General features: G+C 45.8%; 3 protein-coding genes across 6 annotated transcripts in view; 1 reads left to right on the top strand and 2 right to left on the bottom strand.

Annotated features, from left to right (window-relative positions):
- Positions 1-27625, top strand: part of F8 (coagulation factor VIII) — a 123290-nt gene that overhangs the window by 89949 nt on the left and 5716 nt on the right. For 2 of the 3 annotated variants that reach the window (XM_058713286.1, XM_058713285.1), the window contains 10 exons: positions 49-261; positions 451-679; positions 1103-1285; positions 2631-2747; positions 3573-3644; positions 4847-4932; positions 9675-9830; positions 23110-23254; positions 23665-23813; positions 24548-24724. In XM_058713286.1, the coding sequence (XP_058569269.1) occupies positions 49-261; positions 451-679; positions 1103-1285; positions 2631-2747; positions 3573-3644; positions 4847-4932; positions 9675-9830; positions 23110-23254; positions 23665-23813; positions 24548-24724 (1527 nt within the window). Of the gene's footprint in view, positions 1-48; positions 262-450; positions 680-1102; positions 1286-2630; positions 2748-3572; positions 3645-4846; positions 4933-9674; positions 9831-12303; positions 12547-23109; positions 23255-23664; positions 23814-24547; positions 24725-27625 lie in introns of those variants that run through there. The other variant, XM_058713287.1, reaches the window with a different exon arrangement.
- Positions 16744-18046, bottom strand: F8A1 (coagulation factor VIII associated 1). The gene has a single exon (XM_058713288.1). The coding sequence runs from the start codon at positions 17969-17971 to the stop codon at positions 16844-16846; it is 1128 nt and encodes a 375-aa protein (XP_058569271.1). The 5' UTR covers positions 17972-18046; the 3' UTR covers positions 16744-16843.
- On the bottom strand, positions 18529-21092 carry LOC131502518 (histone H2A-Bbd type 2/3). 2 transcript variants are annotated; one of them, XM_058713296.1, is made up of 2 exons: positions 19644-21092; positions 18529-19364 (listed from the first exon to the last, which is right to left on the bottom strand). In XM_058713296.1, the coding sequence occupies exon 2, from the start codon at positions 18983-18985 to the stop codon at positions 18644-18646; it is 342 nt and encodes a 113-aa protein (XP_058569279.1). In that variant the 5' UTR covers positions 18986-19364; positions 19644-21092; the 3' UTR covers positions 18529-18643. The 2 variants fall into 2 exon arrangements, with proteins under 2 accessions (XP_058569279.1, XP_058569277.1); XM_058713294.1 differs by having other exon boundaries at positions 18529-19229; positions 19644-21090.

The raw sequence follows: 27625 nt of genomic DNA, 5'->3' as shown, positions 1-27625 counted from the left end.
ACACTTGAATTCTTTTTTAAAATTTGTATTCACTTCTTTTCTCTGCAGGTAACTTTCAAAAACCAGGCTTCTCGTCCCTACTCCTTCTATTCTAGCCTGATTTCTTATGAGGAAGATCAGAGGCAAGGAGCAGAACCTAGAAAAAAGTTTGTCAACCCTAATGAAACCAGAGTTTACTTCTGGAAAGTACAACATCAGATGGCACCCACTGAAGATGAGTTTGACTGCAAGGCCTGGGCTTATTTTTCTGATGTTGATTTGGTAAGTAAGTGTGTACTGTGCCTGCTGTTTACTGGTTTAAAAGGAATGGGCTTTGTGTTATCTGCCAAGAATTTTGGTATTTACCCTAAGTTTAATGGAAAGCTTTAAATAGGGGAGGTGCCATCATATTTGTGTTTGAGAGATATCACTCTGGGATCTACTAAGGAGGATTGATGTCTTCTCTCTCAGGAAAAAGATGTGCACTCTGGCTTGATCGGACCCCTTCTGATCTGCCGCAGTAACACACTGAGCCCCGCTCACGGGAGACAAGTGACAGTGCAGGAGTTTGCTCTGTTTTTCACCATTTTTGATGAGACTAAGAGCTGGTACTTCACGGAAAACATGGAAAGGAGCTGTAGAGCCCCCTGCAGTATCCAGAAGGAGGATCCCACTTTTAAAGAAAAGTACCGCTTCCACGGTAATGCATCCCACACCCAAATATTACTCCGTGTGAAAAGCACTACAACAGATGAGACGTGAGCCTGATGTTTCCACAGTATATGAATTGGGAGTGTATGTATGGGAGTGGAATCCTCACAGGAATCAATACTTTTTACTGGAGTAGAGGGAAAGAAACTTCTAGAATAGATCTTTTTAACTTACTTTAATGTTTATTTATTTTTGAGAAAGAGAGCATGAGCAGGGGAGGGGCAGAGAGAGAGGGAGACACAGAATCCGAAGCAGGCTCCAGGCTCTGAGCTGTCAGCACAGAGCCCGACATGGAGCTCGAACCCACGAACCATGAGATCATGACCTGAGCCGAAGTCCGACGCTCAACTGAGCGAGCCACACAGGTGCCGCGAGAATAGGTTTTAACAGCCTTCTTCGTGTTCTCCTCCAGCAATCAACGGCTATGTGATGGACACACTACCCGGCTTGGTAGTGGCTCAGGATCAAAAGATCCGATGGTATCTGCTCAGCATGGGGAGCAATGAAAACATTCATTCTATTCATTTCAGCGGGCAGGTGTTCACTGTACGGAAAAAAGAGGAATATAAGATGGCAGTCTACAACCTGTATCCAGGTATGAGTTAGTTTGTGCTCTTTCTGACTACTGTACCTATTGTTCCACTCAAATGGTCCAGGCACTGGGAGAGCAATCCAAGGACAGAGCATACACACTCCCTGATCTCAGGTAACTTACTTCTTCAACTCACTTTACTCTATACAGACATACTAAATAATTTAGCAAATGAGCATGATGATTTCAGATACAGATAATGTGCTCTAAAAGAAACAGAACAGAAAGCAGGAATAATTCATGTTGCAGCACTTTACTAGGAAAAGGAGATTATTTTCCCCATCTGAGATCCCACACAGCACTAGCAGTTATCCATAGAGTGATTTGTTTATGTATATAACCAGTATATCGATAAAGCAGTACTCATAATGTTGATCAGCTTTCATCATGGGAATGAACTTCTCCCGTTCTTGTGTAAAACTTCCAATAAGTTCAATGACTTTTCTGCTCACTGTTTTGTTTTTAATTTATTTTTGAGAGAAAGAGAGAGCGCAAGCAGAGGAAGGGCAGAGAGAGAGGGACAGAGAATCCCAAGCACAGAGCCCCATGTGGCGCTCGATCTCATGAACTGTGAGGTCATGACCTGAGCTGAAATCAAGAGTTGGACGCTTAACTGACTGAGCCACCCAGGCGCCTCTCTGCTCACTCTTGCGTAATAAACATTCCTGCAGTCACTTTACATCACAAATACAGTTCAAGTACAAAGCAGCAGTGTCCACTCCGAGATACCTACATTGGGAAAGGGAGGCACAGTTGAGTCCTTTCTTCCTCTACCTTGTGTTTATTGTGTGTCCCCCTGCTCCCAACCCTGGCTGCTGCTTTCAACTCCAGCATGGAAGGGGTAAACTTACAGCACCCTTATCCTAGTTGGCACCTTAAAGGGCACCTTTATCCTAGTTGGCCGCTTGTGACTCATTCCTCAGCCCCTCAGCCTTCACCTCTAGCTTCTTGCTGCCAGGTTACTTTAGCCTCAAGGTGGCCCTAGTGGACCAGATCCACGAGGACCTTGCCCAGGCCTCCCAGGGAGGCTCACATGTGCCCAATGGGAAATAAACCTTTGTCTCTGGAAAACCCTGAGAGTGCAGTGGCTTTCTCCTGTCTGCACCAGCAAAGGCTGCCACCACCCTGTCTCCTATTTCCCAGGGGTGGGGGCTGCCATGACTCAATCCCCGGTGCCTCCAAACTGTAGGGCTCACATAGCGAGCACTTTGGGTTTGAGGGTCCGAGGGTGGTAGAACTGACTTAGGTAGATCTCCTTTGATATTCTGCATAAACCAATGCATCTGCCAGTCATTTTTTTTTTTTTTAGCAAAAAGAAATCATTTTTGTTCCTTTTGTTTTTGATAAGGTGTTTTTGAGACAGTGGAAATGCTACCATCCAAAGTTGGAATTTGGCGGATAGAATGCCTAATTGGCGAACACCTGCAAGCTGGGATGAGCACTCTCTTTCTGGTATACAGCCCGAGTGAGTAGCGCTGTGCGCAGACGCCCCCTTCCTAGTCAGCCCGCTTCTCGTTTTTTTTAGGGAGAAATAGAGCATACAAATGGGGGAGAGGGGGAGAGACACAGACAGAGACAGAGGCAGAGAGACAGAGAGAATCTCAGGTAGGCTCCACACTGAGTGTGGAGCCCAACGCAGGGGTCAGTGTCAAGACCCGGGGATCGTGACCTGAGCCAAAATCAGGAGTCAGAGTGTCAACCGGCTGAGCGTCGCCCCACCCTGGGCGCCCCGCCTCAGCCTACTTCCATACAGCTTTCCTCCTTCTTCCAATGCTTGCCTTTGTCAAGAAATCAATGCAAGCTTATGGTCATTTCCAAATCTAAAGTGAATATTGCTGGTACAAATGATCAGAGTCCCCAGAGAAGGGCAGATATGGTTGAAGCTTCGAACATTTTGAACCCGAAGCTGTAAATATATAACAAACCAATGCTAAAAATATCTTCATTTTCACAACTCAGTGAAGCTCCAAGAACAAATTGGGAAACTTAATTTTGGTTCAGTTATCAAAGATAACTTACAAATATCACCTGGAAGAGTTTGATATTTAACCCTAAGCAAGTAAGAGAGCCATTGCATTCCTCAGCTGGACACGGATACTTGTGGCACCTAGCTATTGGAGTGAATTAAATGAGACAGAGAGTACAATAAAACATTTAATATAGTTCTTGGCACATCGTGAACAGTAAAAATATGACCATTTGTTGGTGTTCTCCCGTTTTCATTGACTTGCATCTGTGAAGCTACATTTTCTGTATGTCTAGCTGTTGTATTCCTCCACTTTGATTTCAGAGTGTCAGATTCCACTGGGAATGGCTTCTGGACGCATTAGAGATTTCCAGATCACAGCTTCAGGACAGTATGGTAAATACCATTTTTTGTCTCCAAGAACTGCACTGATTAGATCTTTTTTACTTCTGTTAATTCTGCTCCATAAATGCCTCTCTTTCTTTTTTTTTTTTAAGTGTGAACTCGATTTTATTTTTAAATATTTATTTTTGAAAGAGAGAGAGAGAAAGAGAGACAGTGTGTGAGAAGGGGAGGGGCAGAGAGAGAGGAAGACACAGAATTTGAAGCAGGCTCCAGGCTGTCAGCTGTCAGCACAGAGCCCGATGCGGGGTTCAAACTCACAAACTGTGAGATTATGACATGAGCTGAAGTTGGATGTGTAATGACTGCGCCACCCAAGTGTTCCTAAGAATTATTTTTCTATTTTTAAATGATTGGGAAAGAACAAAAGAAGAATGTATCATCACATGTGAAAGTTATATGAAACTCAAATTTCAGTGTCTGTAAATAAAATCTTCTATGGGTACATACAGCCACACCCACTCACTTATAATTGTCTACAACAGCAGTTACATAGCTGAAACAGAGACCAGATGATCTGCAAAGCCTAAATTATTTACTATCTGGCCATTTACAGAAAAAAGTTTGTCAATCCCTGTTTTAGAGGGAGCAAAATGCCCTTTGAAAATGAAGCTTGAGAGTGATATACCAAAATAGTATTATTTTTCTCTGCATAAACGGATACTTTTTTCACTTTTATTTTTATTTATGTCTTTTTTTTTTAATTTTTTTAACATTTATTTATATTTGAGAGACAGAGAGACAGAGCTCCAGCAGGGGAGGGGCAGAGAGAGAGGGAGACACAGAATCCAAAGCAGGCTCCAAGCTGTCAGCACAGAGCCCGATGTGGAGCTCGAACTCACCAGTGGTGACATCATGACGTGAGCTGAAGTCGGACAGTTAACCGACTGAGCCCCCCAGGAGCCCCTGTGTCTTATTTTTATTTTTCATTTTCTAACTTTGCTACCAGGAACATACATTTTGTGATAAAGAAATAATGATATTATTCTATAGTACTGGTAACACATTCCAGTGTCAGCTAATTAGAGGTACTAATTAACAAAATTATTAAGTTTAGAAAATAAAATACTACTATGTTTTATGCCTTTATCTTCTCCACAGCTAGGTGTACACTTTCTCAAGAGAGAAAGTTTATTTCCTAAGTGTCTAGGACCGACCCAGCTGAATCTAATCTCTCTCCCCTTTCTTGGGCAAAGGACAGTGGGCCCCAAAGCTGGCCAGACTTCACTATTCTGGATCAATCAATGCCTGGAGCACCAAGGACCCCATTTCCTGGATCAAGGTTAGAAAGTGCCTCGTGTTCAGTCATGTCGTGTGTTCTCTTGCAAGCTCAAACGTTATACATCTGCTTTAAGCCGTAGTCATTGTCGTCAAACTCCAAGTAACAGACCAGGAAAGAACACAGTGGCTTAGGATTTGTACAAAGACAATGAAGAATAATGATTTGGGATCGAGTATGCTGATATGTTAGTCCAATATGGGAAACAAACTGGGAACCGGTGACTGAAACAGTGTCTTTAGGGTCATTCAGTTTCTTTTCAAATGACAAAGTCTTTCAGATCTGCTCACTCCCCATTTCCTCTAGAGCCACACTGCCCAGTAGAAACACACTTCGAACCGCAAATGCAACCATGGGTGTCAGTCAACATTTCCCAGTGGCCACATTTAAAAAGAAACATCTGAAATTCATTTTAATGATATATGTGATCCAACATAGCTAAAAATGCTACCAAATGAGCATGTGCTAAGTCGGGACTGTGACCCTTCAAGGGCACACATATAGGAACTCATGCCAACTCCGCCCTCTGCCTAACCACAAGTGTAGCTTCCTTCTAGAGCCCACCCAGGGAAAGGGAGAAAACGTGACTGCTTCCAGCTTTGTTTTCAACCCTCTAACGCGCCTCCATGTCCGGTACTTACAGCCCGAAGCGGGGAATGCACACACGCCCCGCCACCTTGTCTCCCCACGTCGGGTCCTCGTGCTGCTGACTTCTGAGCTGACCGACGCCATTACCTACACATTTCCCTCCTTTGCTGCAAGACGGCATCTGCTCCTGTTTTCTTGAGATTAAGATACTAAATAGGGATTGGGGAGAGATAAAGTGGCGCACCAGTGAGACCTGGAAAGAGCACATCTCTCAGTGTCACAGTGGCTCATTGGTCGTCAGCACGGCCAGTTGTGGCTCAGCCTGAACTGGCGCTCACTGATTCCTAAGTATGTCTGTTTCTTTGTGAGGCGGCCAAACCACATGTTTTCACCCTGTATTTCCGCGGTTATCACTTTCAACCCGACATGTATCCCTGGGTCGTGGATACCATCATCCATTGGGGTGCCCTGCATCTGGTGTTCCATTGACTTATCTATTTATTGGAACAGCATTCTCATTTCCATTTGGGGAATTCTATCTCCCTAACTGCACATGACCTCCCAGGACTAGTAACTGGAGTGCCTTTTCTGTGCCCAGCCAAGAACTTGAGTAATACACAGCATTACGTTTCCACTTAGATTTGGCCCATTGTTCCAGCTTGCCAAGCTTCTGTCTCCCAAAGACTGTCTTAGTCTTTCCAGTTTCACATAATTTACTGGCTTGATCAATATGCTTTTTTATACTTTAGCAAATTCATGATCAAAATATTGATATACACAGGGCTTCCTTACTGGGTGCTTTAAACAAATCAAGCTAGTAAATCTCTACCACACCTGTCATTATCATTGTCATTTCAGCTAAGAAAGCTCAAACAAAGTTAAATAACTTGCCCAGTCACAGCCAATAAGTGGTTGAGCCAAAATTCAAACCCTGATAGTTGGGCTCCAGAGGCCTAATTTGTAATCATTATACTATACTGTTTCTAGAATGCTCCATTCAGGTTGATAGGCATCTGTTAACTGCCATGGTTTGCTTATGGTAATTGAACCACAAATCCTCACTTAATTGTATTACCATCCAATCTGTATTAAATCACCTCATCCTGAAGGTTTTGTTTTTTGTTTTGTTTTGTTTTGTTTTTGCCGTCATATTCTACTGAAGCCCAGATACACATTTTCATGATCTGGTGACTTTATACAATAAATATCCAAGGGAAATAAAAAGTTATGTTCACTTACAAAAAAAAGAAAGAAAGAAAGAAAGAAAGAAAGAAAGAAAGAAAGAAAGAAAGAAAGAAAGAAAGAAAGAAAGAAAGAAAGAGAAAGAAATGGTTCTAGGGAGCCAGGCTGGCAGTCAGAGATGTCTAGCTGCCATGTTTGTATTTGTGCACCCGGTGACTCATTACTGCTTTGCTTACTCCCTCATACAGAGGTGTGTCCTGTTGTCATAGGTGAAGATGTTGACTCTGTAAATGCCAAGTCGCTCTGAGATTCCAATTATAATAGAGAAGAAGCACAAGAAAGTGAAGTAGATGAGACTGGCGGTTTGCCAAGAATTCATCAGTTGCAGAATGCAGGTGGAAAGGGTGGCTGGCAAGGCTTTCTTACAACTGCTAGAAAGTGCAATAGTCAGTGGTCCAAAAGAGACCTCGCATACACAACATAGAAAACAGTAGAACTCAATTCAACAAAAGTCATGAGTTTTGCCCCTCGTACTTACAGTTGTTTATGCCCCGACACCAAGAGTAAAACTAAAGTGTCTTCAGTTGAAAGTATCTTCTAATCGGGGTGCAGATAGTGCTATAGCTTCTGAAGACTGTGCCACTCTCTGTCCTGCAGCCCTCCTTCTTCTTCTCCTGTACTTACTGCTACGTGATGCTGTAAACAAAAACATCTATATAACATGTAGTCTGTTTCTCTAACTCAAATGTAAGTTACATTAGGGCAGGGCTTTTGTTTTATTGTTCCCTGCTCAATTCCAGTTCCTAGAACACTGCTTAGCACATAACAAGTGCTAAAAACATCTTCTTTGAATGAATGGATGGATAGATGGATGGCACTTACTGAAGGAGACAGTTTTAAAGCTCAAGTGTCATTACTAGTCCAATCTGAGTGTGCCAGGCATCTGTAAGAAGTTAAGTTGGACTTGCTTATCAGGGTGCTGATGCCACAATTCCTTCTAATGCTTGCATGGCCCGTGCTCTCTTCTTTAAGAACCAGTCATTCCTATGTAAGAAACAAAACAGATGAACATAGGGGAAGGGAAGAAAAATTAAGATAAAAACAGAGAGGGAGACAAACCAGAAGGGACTCTTAAACACAGAGAACAAACTGAGGGCTGCTGGAGGAGTTGTGGGTGGGGGGATGGACTAAATGGGAGGTGGGTACTAAGGAGGGCACTTGTTGGGATGATCACTGGGTGTCATATGTAAGGGATGAGTCACTAAATTCAGTCCTGAAACCAATACTACACGATATATTAACTGCCTCAGATTTAAATAAAATTTCAAAATATATATTAAAAAAATAATAAACATTATCATTCAAACATCTATTCACTTCAAACAAATTTCTTTAAAAACAAAAAGAACCAATTATTCCTTACCACTCTGTCATCATTCACTCATTCATTCCAAAACATTTCCTGTGCATCAGTATTATACCAGATGCCAGGTTAGGTTCTAGAGCTAGAGAGAATATAAAAGCTACCATTTAGGGGTGCCTGGGTGGCTCAGTCGGTGAAGCTTCCATTTATTTGTTTGTTTGTTTGTTTATTTATTTATTTATTTATTTATTTATTTATTTATTTATTTTCAGAGAGAGACAAAGAGAGCACCAGCCAGGAAGGGGCAGAGAGAGAGAGGGAGAGAGAAAACCCCCAACAGACTCTGCACTGTCAGCGTGGAGCCTGACATGGGTCTCAAACTCATGAAGTGCAAGATCATGACCTGAGCCAAAACCAAGAGTTGGTCACTCAAACGACTGAGGCACCCTGGTGTCCCCCTGCCCCAATTCTTCTTTTTTTTTAAAATGTTTATTTATTTTTAAGAGACAGAGCATGAGCAGGTGGAGGGGCAGAGAGAGAGGGTACAAAGGATCTGAAGCGGAATCTGCACCAACAGCAGTGAGCCTGATGTGGGGCTCAAACTCACAAACCGTGAGATCATGACCTGAGCCGAAGTCAGACGCTCACCTGACTGAGCCACCCAGGTGCCCCTGAGCTTCTGATTGTTGATTTTGGCTCAGGTCCCGATCTCATGGTTCATGAGATCAAGCCCCAGGTCTGTCAGCATGGAGCCTGCTTGGGATTCTCTCTCCCTCTCCCTGTCTCTCTGCCACAGCCCACCCTCAAAATAAATAAATAAAAACATAAAAATAAAATAAAAGCTACCATTTATTAAGTGTTTAGTATGTTCCAGGCACTGAACTCAGCACATCACATGTATTAACCCCTTAATCCTCTGGTAAACCTTTGCGATAAACACCATTATTATTTCTACTCTACATATAAAGAAATTGAGACACACAGAGGTTAGGTGACTCAAACAGGTTCACTGCCTTAAGGATCACAGTCTAACGATGAAGGAATATAAGCAAAGAAAGCTTTATAATATAATGCAATAATAGCTCTCATGAAGTTTTATACACAAAGTGAAATAGAAGTATAGAGAAAGGAGCACTAAATATATCTGGGCAAGTCAGGGAAGGCTAACCAGGAGAAATCGTTTCTGAAGTAACACTTGAAGGAGAGACAGCGGTCTATCACTGATAGTGATGTTGGGATGGAGACTGGTCTGGGGAGAGGGGAGGAAATCGGCTTTGCCGAGGCTGACACTGAGGCTGAGGCAAAGCACTAGGTTATGTGGGTCCCTAAGTGCAGCACACGGGATGCGGGTACAGGAAGTAAGGCCCATTGATTTGGAAGCGGTCTGGTGTGTCAGGAAGTAGGCTGAGAACCCAATAAGCCCTTTCCTTCTTGTTCCCATCATTTATCTCCCCGCTCCACACACATCCACATTCCAACGTTGCCGTCTATTTCACTGCACGTCCAAGGTGATACTGAGCATATCTGTGTTGATGTAGATTCTTCTTAAGCCAATAATGAATTTCAGAAGGTGGTACATACATTTAAGATAAAGTGTTGTTTTAATTGGCAGGTGGATCTGTTGGCACCAATGATCATTCACAGCATCATGACCCAGGGCGCCCGTCAGAAGTTGTCCAGCCTGTACATCTCTCAGTTTATCATCATGTATAGTCTTGATGGAAAGAAGTGGCAGAGTTATCGAGGGAATTCCACTGGGACCTTAATGGTATGTCATGAGTTCTTTTAAGAGAATGCATGAGTGTTTTAAAGAGCTTCTGACAGATTTCAGATATGGGACAAACACTCCTACCTTCTACAAACTTAACTCCAAAAAAGATTTTTCCACTTTGGGGCAATAGGAGTGATTATGGATGTCTGGATAAAAACATAGTAGCATCAAAGATCTCCTAGATAATACAAATGAAGAGGTATGCTCTGTTGACAGAAATCTGTGACTCGGGACTGAGTGGATTGATAACATTATGAGTTTGCTTATGGATATTCTAAGTGTGAGATGACAGTAGGGCCGTCAGGTGGAATATCCAGCAGGCGGTAGCTTGAAGACTTGAGTTCATGGGGGCAACACCCTAATGGAGGTAAAGATCTGTGTCTTCCACATAAAGGGCCAGGGGAAACCTTGGGAAGTGATCACAAGACCCTTCATTCAACAGGCTCTTGATATTGGGGTTGTGAGTTTGAGCCCCATGTTGGGTGCACAGTTTACTTGATAGATATAGATATAGATATAGATATAGATATAGATATAGATATAGATATAGATAGATAGATATATAGATATATTGTATATATCAGTATATATCAGTATATCTATATATACTGATATATATATATTGATATATTGATACATATATATATGATATATATATGTATATATGCAGCTAGGGCTGCAGCTGCGGCTGCTGAGGGAAGTAACTCGGTATGGCCTTTCCATGAGGCCTGGGATTCTCACAGCATGATGGTCACACATCTATCCAGATTCAAGAGGAAGAGACAGACGCCACTTCTCAGTGGGAGGAATGCAAGGCACTTGTGGTCTTTTCTGTAAACCACTGTCATCCAAGTATCACCAGTGATGCTATGGGATGAGATACAGATGGTGACAAAAACCCTGGGAGATTAAATTGACAGGGGCATTTAGTCAGTATGGTGATAACTATAGCATCGCCTGGTTGTAGAATGACCTGCTACCTTTCATAGCCCTTATTTTTATGGCATACGTAGGGGAAATAAATTAAATGTTAAACATTATGAATATACACAAAGAAGAACACGCGTGGATGTACATATAGAATTGGGCCACATCCATGGAGCTCTGGAGGACATTGCCACATCCTGTGGTTGTAGACAGATACGCGGACTTAAGACCAAGTCTAAGGGCTGAGCATATGAATTACAGACTTGCCATGGAATGGTCAACCCCACCGGGTCTCTTATGCTAAGGTAAGGGCACTGGTGGAAAGAAGGGGAGCTCTGAGACCTGGGTGGGCAGATTTACACACACATGGATAAGGCTGAGAACCACCAGCCTCCAAATGCCCCTGAATCCCCTTGCCTGGGGAGCGACCTTTCCACAACCTCCAAGGCAGTTTTCTTTTCTCTGCATAAAAGTCTTCTGGTGACTACACCTGCAACTGTTGCCTCACAAGCCAGTGTCTCGTGTCCTTAGGGCCCCTGTTTGGCCACTACAGAAGTCAGATGAGTCATGAGGAAATGAAACATCATCACAAATTTAGTCAGGTGGTGATGACAAAAAGTTTGCAATCCCAGATGTGGCATCTTCTCCAGAGCAAATTAATACAGCCCCAGGCACCTGACACTGACCTGGAGCATACTTTTTCCTTCATTCCCATTGATAAGCAAAATCAGGATAGATTTGCACTTACAACGTAGGATCGGGAGTATTAACTTTACTGTTCATGTCTCAGGACAATGCCGGCTCCTGTTCTTTGTTATAATATACACCCAAGGGACTCCAAACGTGTTGACATCCCACAGAACACCACACTGGCCCATTACATTGATGACGTTATGCTGGCAGGACCTGGTAAACAGAAGTAGCAATTACCCTAAATGCTTTTGTTATTAATATACATAAACACACACAGAGAGACACATATATAGACATATATGTAAAACAAATAAGCCCATCTTTTCTTGACTTTACTGTGAATGGATCCCATATTTCACTCTTTAACATAATGTTCACTGTTTCAAACAAATACTTTTTTTAATGTTTATTTATTTATTTTGAGAGAGAGAGGAGCGCACAAGCAGAGTAGGGGCAGAGAGTGAGGGAGAGAGAGGACCCCAAGCAGGCTCCATGCTCTGCAAGATCACAACCAGAGCCAATATCAAGAGACAGTCACTTCAACCGACTGAGCCACCCAGCCACCCCTCAAACAAATACTTTCTACCACATTTAAAAATTTCCTTCCACTCCTTTTTATTTGTAATGGCTGCACAATTTCATCAAATGCTTTTTCAGCATCTTTGGTATGATCACATTTCTTCTCTTTCCTATTGTCAAAATACAGTTAACATCCAGTGGTGTGCTGGCAAATGTTTAACACTTGGCTCAGAAGCAAAATGGGGGACGGTTAGGGGGGAAAGGTGTTGATTTGTAGCGTTTGCTCATTTCCATGCTATAAATACTCATTATCATACCTGATTTGTAACAGTCCAATCAGACCTGATTTCAAGCCGATGATTTAATGGCACTGAATGCAGAGTTGGGAACAGACGTGCACAAGTGGCTGTCACAATCCAGGACTAGACAGCTCCAGCACAGCACTGTGAAATCCCTGGGAAAACCACTCTCATTCATAGTGTAATAATCATTTAAAACTTAGCTGGATGCAATTTGATTACACTTCATTTAGAATTTTTTTTTCTATACTAATCAGTAAAACTGGTTTACCTTTTTCAAGGGCTCTGTTTATCAGGTTTTGGCATGAGAGTTATATGGAACTTGAAAATAAAGTAGAATGGTTTAATTAATATAGTAATCATGTCTTTAATGAAAGTTAGGTGGAAATGCCACTAGAGCTTTGTGCCTTATTTAGTGGCCTGGCTATCTTTTCCAATCCTTATCTGAATATTGATATTCTCATTTTCTATTCCCTGTAGTTCATTGCTGTGACTGTATACATTAGACTTCTGTCTCCCTGCCTATGTCATAGAGCCATATCTACATGCACACATCTCTCTCTTTTTCCCCTTTATCAGAGTAGGCAAATGTTTGTCTATCCTATTTGATTTTCAGAGAATCAACTCTTGGTCTTAAAATCAAACATAGACTTTGGGCACCTGGGTGGCTCAGTCGCTTAAGCATCCAACTCTTGATTTCCGCTCAGGTCATGGTCTCATGGTTCAGGGGATTGAGCCCCGCGTTGGGCTCCGTGCTGTCAGCGTAGAGCCTGCTTTGGATTCTCTCTCCTCTCTCTACCCCTCCCAAGCCTATGCTGTCAATAAATAAATAAAAATTTAAAAAGTAAAACATAGACTTGAAGTTTGTTTTACAATTAATTTCTGCTCAAAACTTTTAAAATTCTCTTTAATTCTCTTTTGGTTTATTTTTTGTTTCCTAGAATCTCAAGTTAAATGACTAGTTCTTTTGTTTTTAGTCTTTCTCATTCAGTGATAATGATACAATATTAACTACTCTCATGAAGGTCATTCATTTAACAGTTACTCAGGAACTACTGTTCTAGGTTCTAGTAAAGGGATGAGTAAGCTGGAGCCCATCCATGGATTTGGACTACCACCTGCTTTTGTATGGACTGTGAGTTAAGAATGGTTTTTACATGTTTAAAGTCGCAAACACAAAGGTTATGGGACAGAGACCATTTGGGGCCTGAAAAGACTAGTATGTCTCCATCTGCTCCTTTACAGAAAGAGTTTGCAGAATGAGGAACTACTCTAATGGCAGCAGAGATGCCTAGAGTGTTAACATCAACCAGAACCCTTCCATCCCAGACCTTCTCTAATCAACAGATTGCAGTCTTAGTCATTGACCTTCAGTGTAGAGGTCCTCAAAGGTTTTTACATCTTCGTATCATTCACATACTAAATATTGTTGCAGCAGCGATATTCTCATCCTAGAAGTCCCACATAAATGGGGCAAAGGGAATTGCAATGCCCTTTAAGGATCGCTGCTTCACTGCCACTATCTTCAGTAGTTTTATTAAATTTTTAAATGTTTATTTATTTTCGCAAGAGAGGGGTGGGGGAGGAGCAGAGAGACAAAGATCTAAAGTGGTCTCTGTGCTTACAGCAGAACTCGAACTCACAAACCATGAGACCATGACCTGAGCCAAAGTTAACACTAAACAAACTGAGCCACCTAGGCACCTATATTGTCAATAGTTTATAATAATTTAAATGTTAATTTTGAATTATCAAATGAGCATTTCACTGATGTGGCTCTTTCCCTCTGCTTTTCAAGTTAAAAAGAAGACTACTCATGTCTTTTAAAAATATTTATCTTTGGTCATGTTAGAAAACAGTGTTAATTTTATTTATAATTACCAAGTGATTTGTCAAAGTCTGTCAAAATTGCTGAAATCTGGCTTTGGCCCAAATATCTGTGCTATGAAGTTTCTGAGGGAGATATATAAATGAGCCAATGGCAAATAAAAACAACCTTCAAGTTTCCTAAAATTCTACTCATATACCCGACACAGGCTCTCTGGTAATCCCTTCCCGCCACTTCCTCAAGGCAAGGAGTTAGACCAGAGGCCTAAGGAGGCTTTTCCTGAAACCCAAACCCAAATACTATCACCAGCCACATTCCGTAACTCCTAAACATTTTTGTCATAAAACAGTAAGGCAGCCAGCCAGGCCCGTAGCACAGATGGAGAGGAATACACCAGGAAAAGCAAAAGCAGGAAAGAGCATGCAACCTAACCACTTTCTTTGTAAATTCCAGTTTAAGACTGGCTTATTTCACAGAGCATTATACCTTCTAGATGCATCCATGTTGTTGGAAATGGCAAGATTTCATTCCTTTTTATGGCTGAGTAATATTCCAGTGTGTGTGTGCGTGCATATGTGTGTTTCTATATATAGATCTTTTTTTCCCATTCATCTATGGATGGACACTTGGATTGCTTCCATATTTTGACTATTGTGAATAATGCCGCAATAAACATAGGGGTGCATATATCTTTTCGAATTAGTCTTTTCATTTTCCTTGTGTAAATACTTACTAGCACAACTGCTAGGTTGTAGGGCAGTTCTATTTTTAGCAGTTCTATTTTTAACTTTTTGAGGACACTCCACACTGTTTTCCAGAGTGGCTGCACCAGTTTTTATTCCCACCAACAGTGCAAGAGGGTTCCCTTTTCTCTACATCCTCGCCAACACGTTGTTTCTTGTGCTCTTGATTTTAGCCATTCTGACAGGTGTGAGGGGCTATCTCACTGTGGTTTTGACTTGCATTTCCCTGATGATGAGCGATGTTGAGCATCTTTCCATGTGTCTGATACCCTAGCCACTTTTGCAAAAAATTGGATGAGGTTTTTAGGGCTCTAAAAGACCCTTCCTGGCAGACAAGTGAGAGGACAGGAATGCTGGCTGAGTCTGTCTCAGATGGGCCTGTCCCATATTTCCTTACGTATTGCTCCCACATTGTTGAAACAGAAGTAGGAAAGAATACGCTACAAGTCCCGCCCCTTTTGCGGCACTTAACTCATGGTGGCAACCTGTACATATCCCCTGCAATGCACACAAAATAAGGCAACTCTACCGCCAAGCTGTGCCCTTAAATCTCACTCCAAAATATTAGTACCGTACACAACTTCAGCGTAAAGGATGCATTTTCCCAAACCTGAATGATTGAGAAGATTATATTCTGAAGAGTTCTCGTTATCACTCCCAACACTGTAAAGAAAATAAAATGGAATTGAAAAAGCTCCCACACTGTAATGACTGCATGTAACATTTGGACCAAAAAGCTTTGGAAATGTAGTATTTTGAAATGGGATACCACCCTGCTCTTGCGGAACAAAGACACTGTCTTTCACATACATGACCACACAATACCAAAGAACCGTGCTGATTTTACACATTGGAGTTAAATAAGAGGTACAGAAAGGTCCCTACTACAAATACAGGATTGTCACATGGATTAGGCATACCTCTCAGAATAGAACCTGGAACCAGAACTGTGAATTCCAATGCACACCGACACATTTGCTAAACACATTTGTTAGAACATTCCTGCCCCACCCCCAACCTTGCACCAGACACATTTGCACGGTAGCTCTCTTAAGTAAGGACCACTTAAGCACCACATCGCAAATGATCTCTGTAGATTCACTGCGGGGCACAGCCTGAATCCTAGGCACACTGTCCATTTCAAATGAATGAATGCATCATGGACCTGAAGGAGAACTGTTTTTCTACTTCCTGCTTCTTGATGGGCAGAGAAGCTATTCCCATGTTATAGATGAAGTAAAGCTAAACCACAGGTTAGGGGCATCAGGATGGCTTTATTGTGGATTTAGGGCTGGAGCAACAACAATGTACTAATCAAACGATTCCCACAAATATGCATGGGGCAGATGAAACTACTTGGGTGATCCCACAGATAGACGTCAATATACGCTAAGAAATGAGACCACGATACAAAAAAAAAAATCCTAGAGCTTAAGTATTTAGGCAGAACTGTGAAAAATGAAATCCTCTGCCACAAAGATGTAGGGGGAGTTGGGTGGAAGAAGTAAGGGATAAACGGAGTTCTTTTTATTTCTATTGAGACAGAGAGCATGGGTGCAGCAGGGGAGGGGCAGAGAGGGAGACAGAGAATCCCAAGCAGGCTCCCAGCTGTCAGCGCAGGGCCCCAAGGTGGTGGGGGGAGGTCTCGGACTCACTAACAGCGAGATCATGACCTGAGCTGAAATCAGACTCCGGACTGAGCCACCCCAGGCGCCGCAAGAGGGTTCTCATTCTTATGTTGCAGCCTCGGGGAAGAGAGCCCTGTCTTCCACTCTGATTCTATCACGTTGTCCTGGTGGTTTTTCCCTCCCTCCGTTATGGAAGTCAGTCTTTGGGACACAGGTACCTCCCAGGGAACTATATTGCTACAGTGGCCAGAGGAGTAAGAGAAACCAAGGTACAACTCTGCCGGCATCCACGACTTGTATTTCCCCCCGAAACGCCAAGGGAGACGCACGACGTTTGGTAGCAAGCAACGAGTGCCTTCGTTCACGTGAGTCCTCAGATGCCCTGTCCCGAGGGGGAGACGGTTTCTTGCAGAACCAGGTGAAGGAGGTGGTTCTGCTCGGCACTCAACAGTGGCCACATCTCCACTTGCAGCGACTTGACGGCTTCCGTGTCCTTTTCGTGGGTGGCCATGACCAAGGACTGCAGCAGCAGGAACAGCTCGTCAGGAAGCTGGCCGCCGCTCTCCTGCCCGTGGCCGTCGAAAGCCTCCCAGGAGTACTTCTCCAGAGTGTGGGCGTGCTCCGGCAGGAGCTTGGCGGGCGGCGGTTGCAGCAGCAGCAGCAGCAGCACGCGGGACACCTCGCAGCGGACCAGCACGTCGGAGAAGGCGCCCAGTGTGGCGGGAGAGGGCGCGGGCGCAGGGCCGCCGTTCGCAGGGAGCAGCGCGGCGGGCAGGGCCGGGGCCGCGCCGGGCCCGACCTGTGGCCCCGGAGGCGGCGGCGGCGGGGGCGGCGGCGGCGGCGGCGGCACCGGGTGGCTGCCGTGCTCCCGCGCCAGGCGCTGCATGCGCGTGAAGACCGCCAGGGCGCCGTTGTAGTCGCGCGCCAGCAGCTGGCAGGAGGCGGCGTCGCCAAGCGCCTGCAGCGCGGCCAGGGGCAGCTGCGGGAGCTGCAGGTGGGCGGCGCGCTGGAAGTGGCCGGCGGCGGCGGCCGGCTGGCCCAGGTCGCGCAGGGCGGCGGCCAGCTCCAGGCAGAGGGCGGCGGCGGCGGCCGGCTGGCCCAGCTCGAGGTGCAGGCGCACGGCGGCGCCCAGGGCGTTGGCGGCGGCCTGCAGCGGCTCCCCGTAGGCCGCCGGGCAGGCGAGTCGCTGGCGCGCGTCGCGCTCCTGCCGCAGGAAGAGGCGGGCGGCCTCGGTGAGCGCCAGCGCCTCCCCAGGCCCGTGGAAGAGCGCCTGCTGGCAGCGCGCCACCGCCAGCTGGCACCAGGCCGCGTAGGGCAGGCACTCCTGGGCGCGCAGCTCCCGGCCCAGCTGCCCGAACTGCTCGCCCGCCTCCGCCACGTTGGGCTTCCGCAGGAACCGCTTCTTCAGCTTGCTCGACACCTGGCGGTACCGCGCCAAGAAGTCCCCGGCCTCGGGGCCGGGGCCCGCAGCGCCGCCCAGGCCGGGCGCGGACGCCGCCATGTTCGCCGCCCACACGCAGACGCAGACGCGGACGCGGACGGTCGGACGTGCGGGCGCCCGGCGGCGACGTGCCCTGCGTCCGCGCTCGGGCAGCCAGGCGCCCGGTTGCCCCGGTGATACGCAAAGCGACGGGGCCCGGAGGAGAGGCCTCGCCCCGCGCGGGTCGTGTGCGCAAATCGTGGACCCTGGGGCGGGGCCTGGCCAGGTGCCCCCTGTGGCTGGGTGACAGCCTGTTTACCCGCGTTGCCGAAGGCGTCTCCCAGAATCTGTGACCGAACCGGCCCGAAACCCAGCTCGCCGTCCCGCGTGACCCCAATTCCAACCTGGCAGGGTTCTCGCTCGCCAGGTCCCCCCGCCCCGGTCACTCGTCACCCCTCCCGTCAAAGCCTCCACCCGAGCCAGCCTCTCCCGCCCAGGGCCACCGCCTGCATGGTCCCCGAGACAAGCTGCTGTGCTGGGTCTTCCCCGACCACGACCCCCGCCCCACCCCCCCACCCCCGACGAGGGACGTCCCACGACCACGCCCCACACACCAGCGACAGAAGCACTCACGCGGGTTTCTCCAAACACTTTATTGGCTTTCAGTGACTGCCTGAGGCACCAGGCCGGCCGGGGCCCACCCCGGCCATGAGTAGGCCTGGCGCCTGCCGGACCCCACGTCGCGTGGGACAGCTAGTTCCAGCCCGGGACCGCCTGGGAGATGATGGTGGACTGGAAGAAGGCGCTGAGCAGCGGGTGGTTGTGGACCACCATGTCCACGACATCCGGGGTGATGAGCCTCCTGCCTCTGTTCTGGGCCTCGATGCCGGCCAGCTCCAGGACCTTGGCCGTCAGGGACTGGATGACGGCCGCTAGGAAGATCGGGGCGGACGCGCCCAGGCGCTGCGAGTAGCGGCCCTCCCGCAGGAGGCGCTCCACGTGGCTCACGGAGAACGTCAACTCGGCTCGGGCAGTGGGGGAGCGGACCCGGCTCTGGCCACCGGACGACCCTCGACGGCTCCTCCTCACAGGCATGCTGGGCCTCGGCTGCACTTTCTCGGACGGGCCTCGGTCTGGCGTGCGCTGCGGGAAGCGGTCGGGTGCGGCTGGATGCGGTCGGATAGGGCTGGATGCGGTCGGGTGTGGCTGGATGCGGTCGGGTGTGGCTGGATGCGGTCGGATAGGGCTGGATATGGTGCGATGTGGCGGGAAGCGGTGTAAAAAGCCAGTTGGCCCGAAGTTTCCGACCGGCAGGGTTCCAAAGCCGCTACTCTATATCCTAGAGATCACAGACCGACCCCATCATTGGTCGGGTGCGCGTTTTGGGACACGTACATCCGGTGAAGTCACTGCTTTCCCATGGGCCCCCGCTGCAGAGAAACAGTGCTGGGCGGGAGCCTGCTCCCTGGAACCCCTGTTTGAAGGAACGCTGGCTTTTGGCTGGGCGGGCGCATTGTGCACACACAACACGCGTGTAGGAGCCAGCGGCCCCGAGTATACACTAGAGGGGTCGGGCGACCACCACGACCGTCTAGTTCCAAACCGTGGCACCACCCCTCAAAGAAACCCCTGTACGTGTCAGGCAGCCAGTCCTCACCGCACCCCCCTCCCCCCCACCCCCGTCCTCGGGAGCCCGCAGGCAACCGCCAGTCGGCTTGCTGCCCATAGGGGTTCGCCTGTCCCGGACACTTACTTCTTTCTGCACGCGGGATCGCTGGGCGAATAGGCGGCTTTCTGTGCCTGGTTGCTTTCCCGTAGCGCAGCGTTGTCACTAGGGTTCGTTCGTCCGTGTGGGAGCGTGAGTCAGCACTTCAAGCCTTTTCACGGCCGAGTAATATTCCACCGCAGGGACACACCGTGTGTGGCGGCCTATCCCAGTTCACGGGTTGACAGGCAGCTCCGCCATTCCCACCTTGCGGCAGATGTGAACAGCGCTGCGCCGAGCATTTCCTGCACAGGGTTCTGTTTGAGCACCTGTTTCTGATTCCCTAGGGTAGGAAATTGCACTGGGGCTGCGATTGAGGGGTCGGGTGCTAATTCTGCCGGTAACTTACTGAGGAGCCGCCCAGCGGATTCCCACAGCAGCTTTGCATTCCCAGCAGCAGTGTGCGAGTCCCGGTCCTTGCGCACCGTCGCCCGAACTCGTCTTTTTGCCTTTGTTTCGCTTTCTTGTGCCTAGAAGAGCCATCCTACTGGCTGCGAAGTGGTGCCTCATGGCGGTTGTGATTCGCATCCCCCTGTTGGCGCATGATGTTGAGCGTCTTTGCATGTGCCTCTTGGCCATTTGCACATCCACTTTGGAGGAACGTCTGTTCAAGTCCTTTCCCATTTTTTAACTGGGTTGTTCGTTCGTGCTTTCATTGCTGACTTGTAGGTGTTCTTTATGCATTCTGGAAAATACACCCTTATCCCATGTGTGATTTGCAAATGCTTCTCCCATCCTGTGCGTTTTGTCCTTTCACCTTCTAGACAGAGTCCTTTCATGCACAAAAGTTTTTGGTTTGGATGGTGTACAACTTATCCTCTCTCCACCACCCCCCTTCTTTTGTGGCCGCGCTTTTGCTGCCATATGTAAGGAACTGTTGTGTAGTTAAAGCCAGGGGGATTTATATCTATGTTTTATTCCAAGAGTTTCATAGTTTCATCGCTTACGTTTGGGTTTGTGATCCGTTTTGGAATTCATTTTCATACGTGGTGTGAAACTGGAGCCCACGTTCATTCTTTTTTCTGTCAACATTCAGTTTTCCCAGCACCGTTTGTTGAAGAGATTGCTCATTCCTCCATTGAATGGTCTGGGCCCCCTTGTTGAATATCAACTATTCATAAATCTATGGGTTTATTTCTCACTGTAAATTCAAAAACATTGACCTACATGTCTACCCCTATGCCAGTACCACAGTTTACGATTGCTGTAGTTTTGAAGTAAGTTTTGAAAGTGGCACGTGTGGATCGCACAGCTTTGTTCTTCTTTTCCGGATTGTTTTGGCTGTCTGTATCCCTTGCGTTTCCATATAAATTTAGGATTGGCTGTTACATGTCTGCAAAAGATCATTGAGATTTTGATAGGGATTATATTGAATCTATATTATGGCCATCTTAACAATTTTAAATGTTCAGTTCACTAAAATTGGATGCGTTTCCAATGACTTAGGTCCTCTTTAATTTCTTTCAGCAATGATTTGGAATGTTCACTGCATGGGTCATGCACGTCCTTGGTTAAATGTATTCCTATGTATTTAATTCCATTTGATGCTGTTTGAAATAGAATCGTTGTCAATTTCATTTTATATTTTTCATTGATACTATGCAGACATACAGCTGATTTTTGTGCGTTGATCTCAGACCCAGCTACTTTATTGAATTCACTTATTAACTCTGTTAGTGTTTTGTGTGTTCTTTTGGATTTTTTTTATATGTAAGATTATGTCATCTGAGAATAGAGATAGTTTTATTTCTTCCTTTCCAATTTAGATGCCTTTTATTTCTTCTTCTTGCATCACTGCTCTGGCTATGAATTCTGTTACGATCTTGAATAGAAGCAGTGAAAGCAAGCATTCTGGTCTTGTTCCTGATGTTAGGTGGAAAGCTTTCAGTCTTCCACCATTGAGTCTGATATTAGTTATGGGTATTTCATAAATACCCTTTATTATGTTTGGTCATTTCCCTTCTATTCCTAGTTTGCTGAGTGTTTTTTGTCAGAAAATGTTGGAGGGGCGCCTGGGTGGCTCAGTTGGTTAAGTGCCTGACTTCGGCTCAGGTCACGATCTCACAGTTCAGGAGTTCGAGCCCCACGTTGGGCTCTGTGCTGACAGCCTGGAGCCTGCTTCAGATTTTGTGTCTCCATCTCTCTCTGCCCCTCCCTCGCTCATGTGCACGCACTCTCTCTCTCTCTCTTTCTCTCTCTCTCTCAAAAATAAAAATTAAAAAAAGAAATGTAATATTTATAATGTGCTGCTGGATTCAGTTTGCTAAAATTATTTGAGGATTTCTGCATATAAATTGTTAATGTATACTGGTGTGTGATTTTTTTCTTGTGGTGTATATGTCTGGCTTTGGTATCAAGGTAATGCGTAACTTGTAGTATTAGTTAGGATGTTTTAAAAGAGCTTGAAAAAGATTGGCATTAATCCTTCTTTAAACATTTAGTAGAATTCACCAGTAAAGCCACGTAGCACAGTTCCTGGCACATAATAAATGGAATCTAGGACTTGTGTAGTCATTAGCCATTTGTTGATTTAATACCTTGTGTCCCTAAGGTTTACAATCAAGACACAAGGATTGAGTAAAAAATGCAGATATATTTATCAAAAATAATTCTATGATTCTGGGGACAATGTTATAAATTTATTAATATTTTATTTTTATCCCACAGGAAGGAAAAACTGTCACAAGGCAAAATAATTTTCTTACATGCCCCATAATAGTATAACTATGATGTGTGATTATATAACAGACTTACATTGATTCCTGTTTTAGTGTATTCAAGCAGAAACAAATCCCAGGTGTTTTGCAAGAGATAATTTTTAACTCTCTTTACACTGTATGCCATGGTTTAAATCTAGGCATTTTGAATAGGCATTCCTATCATATTTCTCAAACTGTGTTCCTTTTACTTTAAATATGCCCGGTACTGTCTTCTGGAAGCTACACATGTCAAGGTCCTAAACACCACATGTTGGATGTTAATATGTATCTCATGAATTCAGACACAAGAAATAATTAATTAAGGCCTCACAGCTCACGCGCACACACACACAGACACACACACGTGCGCACACACACGCACACACACACACACACACACACACACGCAGCACACATTCCTGGAAGATTCTTCTGAGGCCCACGTGGCCAAGTCCTGACTCCCAGCACTCTCTCACTGCTGCCTCTGTCCTCAACTTTAATGAGCCTTTCATAGGACCCCGAAAATAGAAGACTACTTCACCTGCCCAGAGTTAATGTCCCTTGTTCCATTCTTCCTCCTGGTGTTTTCTGCTTTCATGAATTCCATTTTAACATGTGTCTAGCCAGAATAGCTTTGAGTGTTGGATGCTGTTGAGAAATGCACAAAGCAAAATTAGAAGGAAGATGTGATTGGGAGGAATTGCTTTTTACTCTGACTCCACTTTCCATGTACCTACGCTACTCCCTCCCTACAGGTGTTCTTTGGCAATGTGGATTCATCTGGGATAAAACACAATATTTTTAACCCTCCGATTATTGCTCGGTACATCCGTTTGCACCCAACGCATTACAGCATCCGCAGCACTCTCCGCATGGAGTTGTTGGGCTGTGATTTAAACAGTGAGTGCCAAGTTATCCTGTATCCCTCCCTCTCCCAACCATGGGTAGGATGACTAACCGTCATAGTGTTCTCGAGAGCAGGGGCGTTTCCCAGATCAGAAACTATCAACGCTAAACCAGCCGAGTCCTGAGCAAACCCAGGGCTTGGGCATGCTAAGGGAGGGGGGGAAGCGACTCCCCAGGGGCAGCCACCCCCCAAGGTGTGCTTAACAAGGCAAATCAAAGTCAAACAGAACTGAGAAGAGCTGACCAGAAAACTAGGGGCATGTTAACAGCAACAGAATCTGTGCAAAAGTTTATGCCTGGGAAATGACATCATGGTGACAATAGCCCTAGAGGATCACTGGGCGCAGGTAGAACCGAAGCTACATCTTCTCCTTGTGATTACATTCCCCTGTAATTTCTTCGAGGCTGCAGCATGCCACTGGGAATGGAGAGTAAAGCAATATCAGACGCACAGGTCACCGCCTCGTCCTACTTAAACAGCATGTTTGGCACTTGGTCCCCTTCACAAGCCCGGCTGCACCTCCAGGGGAGGACGAATGCCTGGAGGCCTCAGGTAAGAGGCAGGTCTGCCATGTAACCAAAGCGCAGGAGGGGGTACTGGTGGGGAAAGAGTAGGGAAAGTCCTTGACTGTTTCTTTAAGGCATTTCTGTCACCTGGTTGTTCCCAAAAGGGAAGGAAAGTCAAGGATGGTTGCCTCTGGGGAAAACTCCCCCAGTTACTTGGCAGATGTGCCGTGTGATTTCACACAGCGTTCATTGGGGGAAATGATCCCTAATCGAACCTCCTAGAAGCAGAATCTCCATGAGCATTACTGGGCTGGTGTCTGTGAAAGAACTGTAGTAAGCTGAAGTACAGTTTTATGGAGAAGTATCAACAATTGGCCTTCTCTGCAGAACCACTGAATTTGGGATCTTCAGTCACTGACTAGTTTTAGGGGGATGAATGCAGTTAATGGTCTCTGCTCCTCCCAGGGGCTTACTTTAAACAAAACAGGTTGTATAGCACATTGCCAAACTGGTAATACTCTAGTCCATCTATATATGGCTCACGTATTCATTTAGCAAACATTTACCGGGCACCTATCAAGTGGGAGACCCTGAGGATACAAAGCGGAATCACGAAAACTTTCGGCCCTCAAGTTGCTTCGAGCCTAATAAGGGAGACTGATGGAGAGACCATTTAAATGCAGAGCGATATCTGCTATGACATGGTGAAGAGGGAGGGCTGTGGGGATTTCTGGGAACAAATGGTACCCAAAACGATACTACTCTACCTACCTTCCTCAGGCAAATAATCCAAAAGAGTGGCTGCAAGTGGACTTCCAGAAGACAATGAAAGTCACAGGAATAGCCACCCAGGGGGTGAAATCACTCCTTACCAGCATGTATGTGAAGGAGTTCCTCGTTTCCAGTAGTCAAGATGGCCATAACTGGGCTCTGTTTCTTCACAATGGCAAAGTCAAGGTATGCTGGTCTCCTGGGAAAGGCACAAAACTCTTCCTAGAGCTTGACATTTATAAAGATAACAAGGTGGATACATGATCAGACTTTCAAGATAGACTTTACTGAGTATCTGTGGTAATAGGACACGATGGAAGACATTTCGGGAGGACACAGTGACTCCAAGGAAGGATGTACAATCCCAGGAAAGGGCAGAGTAGAGCCAAAAGTTGATTACCCTCCTGGATGTTGATGTCATTCAGGAGGATGGCAGGAATCAGAGGGGTGAAGAAGAATGCGAGTTATTTGCCAAATGTTTAATGATGTCTGTATCCTCACCCATAACATAAACGTCAGTTCCCAAGCCTCATTGACCTTTAACGTACATGACCCAGACAATCTTCCTTCTTTTTTAAGTTTATTTATTTATTTAAGTTTATTTATATTTTGGGATTGAGAGAGAGAGAGAGCAAGGGAATGAACAGGAAGGTGCAGAGAGGGAGAGAGAGAATCCCAAGCAGGCTCCGCACTGTCAGCACAGAGCCTGATGTGGGGCTCGATCTCACAAACCCTGAGATCATACCCTGAGCCAGAATCAAGAGTCAGACGTTTAACTGACTGAGCCACCCAGGTGCCCCCAATCTTCCTTCTTGATATGGGTTTGCTGCATAAGTCAACAAATTTTGCTAATTAGAGGACATGACAAAAGTCTTGCTGTCCCATGACTAATGAGAGAATGACTAGTTCATCTGTATCGTCTCTTTTCTTTTTCATCAAGAATTAATCGTGGTGCGGCCCTTACTAGTCTCTCTCATATAGCCTTTTGCCGCTTGCTCCTTTGCTCTCTAAGCTCCATCCATACTAAGAAACTCTCAGGTCTCTTAAAACAGCATGTTCTTTCTCATACTAGGACTTTATACATACTGTCTATTCTACCTAGAACACTTTTCCTAGGCACTTCCCATTGTCCTTTTTACTTGGCTCGGTCTTTAAGTCTCAGACAAACATCATCTCCTCCTCCAGGGAGAACTCCCTGATCCCCCAGTGCTGGATTACACTTCTGCTGCTGGCAGTTTAGTAGACCAGAGTATAGATAATATATATCTCAGGACATTTTAAAAGGGAATATCTCTGATAGCTGCTACCATATGGATGAACCTTGAACGCATTAGGTTAAATGAAACAGACTAGACAGAAGGAAAATGTATGATTCCATGTATATGAGTGTATTAGTCAGTCAGCGTTCTGCAGAGAAACAGAGCCAGTAGAATGTGCGTGTGTATAAGGAGATTATGGTAAAGAATTGGCTTACGGTTGTGAAGGCTGACAAGTCCCAAGATCTGCAGGGTGAGCAGTGAGCTGGGGACCCAGGAGAGCTGATGGTGTAAATCCCAGGCTGGAGGCCAACAGGCTCAAGACTTAAGAAGGACTGATATTTTGGGGCGCCTGGGTGGCGCAGTCGGTTAAGCGTCCGACTTCAGCCAGGTCACGATCTCGCGGTCCGTGAGTTCGAGCCCCGCGTCAGGCTCTGGGCTGATGGCTCGGAGCCTGGAGCCTGTTTCCGATTCTGTGTCTCCCTCTCTCTCTGCCCCTCCCCCGTTCATGCTCTGTCTCTCTCTGTCCCAAAAATAAATAAAAAACGTTGAAAAAAAAAGTTTTAAAAAAAAAAGAAGGACTGATATTTCAGTTTGAGGCCCAAAGCTGGAAAAGCGAATGTCCCAGTTCAAAGGCAGTCAGGCAGGAAGAATTCTCTCTTATTCTGAAGAAGGTCAGCCTTTTTGTTCTATTCAGGCTTGTAACTGATTGGAAGGCAATCTGCTTTACCCATTCTATCATTTGAATGTTAATCTCATCCCAAAACATCCTCACAGACACTCCCAGAATAGTGTTGGACCAACAATCCGGGCACCTCATGAACCAGCCAAGTTGGCACATAAAATTAACAATTATAATGAGGTACCTAGAATAGCAAGTTCATAGAGAGGAGAATGGCACATTACTGGTTAGTGGGTACAGAGTTTCAGTTCTGCAAGATAAAGAATTCTGGATATGGGCGGTGGTGATACTTGGACAATATTGTGAATGCATGTAACGCTGCTGAATTGTACACTTAAAAACGGTCAAAATGGTAAATGGTGTGTTATGTACATATCGCCACGATAAAAAGGCTGTATCGTGTATAGTCCATACTTCGTACCGCATTGTTACACTCAGAGAAGTTAGGAGACTCTCCAGCCTCCTCGCCAACAGGAGCAAAACAAAACAAAACAAAAAACCCATGAGCTTTTACTTGACAATAATGAGCTTAAATCAGAACAGAGAGGTAAAATACGAGAAAATATACAATGGAGGACCTTTCCTACAGGAAAATGCTTATATGAGTGTTATTAGGAGACTAAGCTTTGAGCGTAATGCAAGGAGAACCAAATGCATTCAGGCACATCCTGACATCTGGGAGAACCTTTCTTGAGCCCACTCTAGAAGACAGCACTCCCAGTTTAGGTCCCCAAGATCCCCACAAATCGCAGTGATAAGATCATAAACATTAGCAAACATGCAAGAGAACAAACCAACTTGACAACACGTGAGCAGAGGGGAGCCGGACCATAGAGCATGTGACTCTTGATCTCAGGGTCATGAGTTCAAGCCCTGCTTGGGTGTGGAGCCTACTTTAAAAATAAATGACAGGGGCGCCTGGGTGGCGCAGTCGGTTAAGCGTCCGACTTCAGCCAGGTCACGATCTCGCGGTCCGTGAGTTCGAGCCCCGCGTCAGGCTCTGGGCTGATGGCTCGGAGCCTGGAGCCTGTTTCCGATTCTGTGTCTCCCTCTCTCTCTGCCCCTCCCCCGTTCATGCTCTGTCTCTCTCTGTCCCAAAAATAAAAAAAAAAAAAAAAAAAAAAAAAAAAAATAAATGACAAACTACCC

The sequence above is a fragment of the Neofelis nebulosa genome, chromosome X (genome assembly GCF_028018385.1).
Source record: "Neofelis nebulosa isolate mNeoNeb1 chromosome X, mNeoNeb1.pri, whole genome shotgun sequence".
Lineage (NCBI taxonomy): Eukaryota > Metazoa > Chordata > Mammalia > Carnivora > Felidae > Neofelis > Neofelis nebulosa.
This window is presented reverse-complemented; position numbering and strand designations above follow the sequence as displayed.

Bases quoted from the DNA above. Each gene is read 5' to 3' on its own strand.
- F8A1 (XM_058713288.1), bottom strand. From the start codon at position 17,971: ATGGCGGCGTCCGCGCCCGGCCTGGGCGGCGCTGCGGGCCCCGGCCCC.
- LOC131502518 (XM_058713296.1), bottom strand. From the start codon at position 18,985: ATGCCTGTGAGGAGGAGCCGTCGAGGGTCGTCCGGTGGCCAGAGCCGG.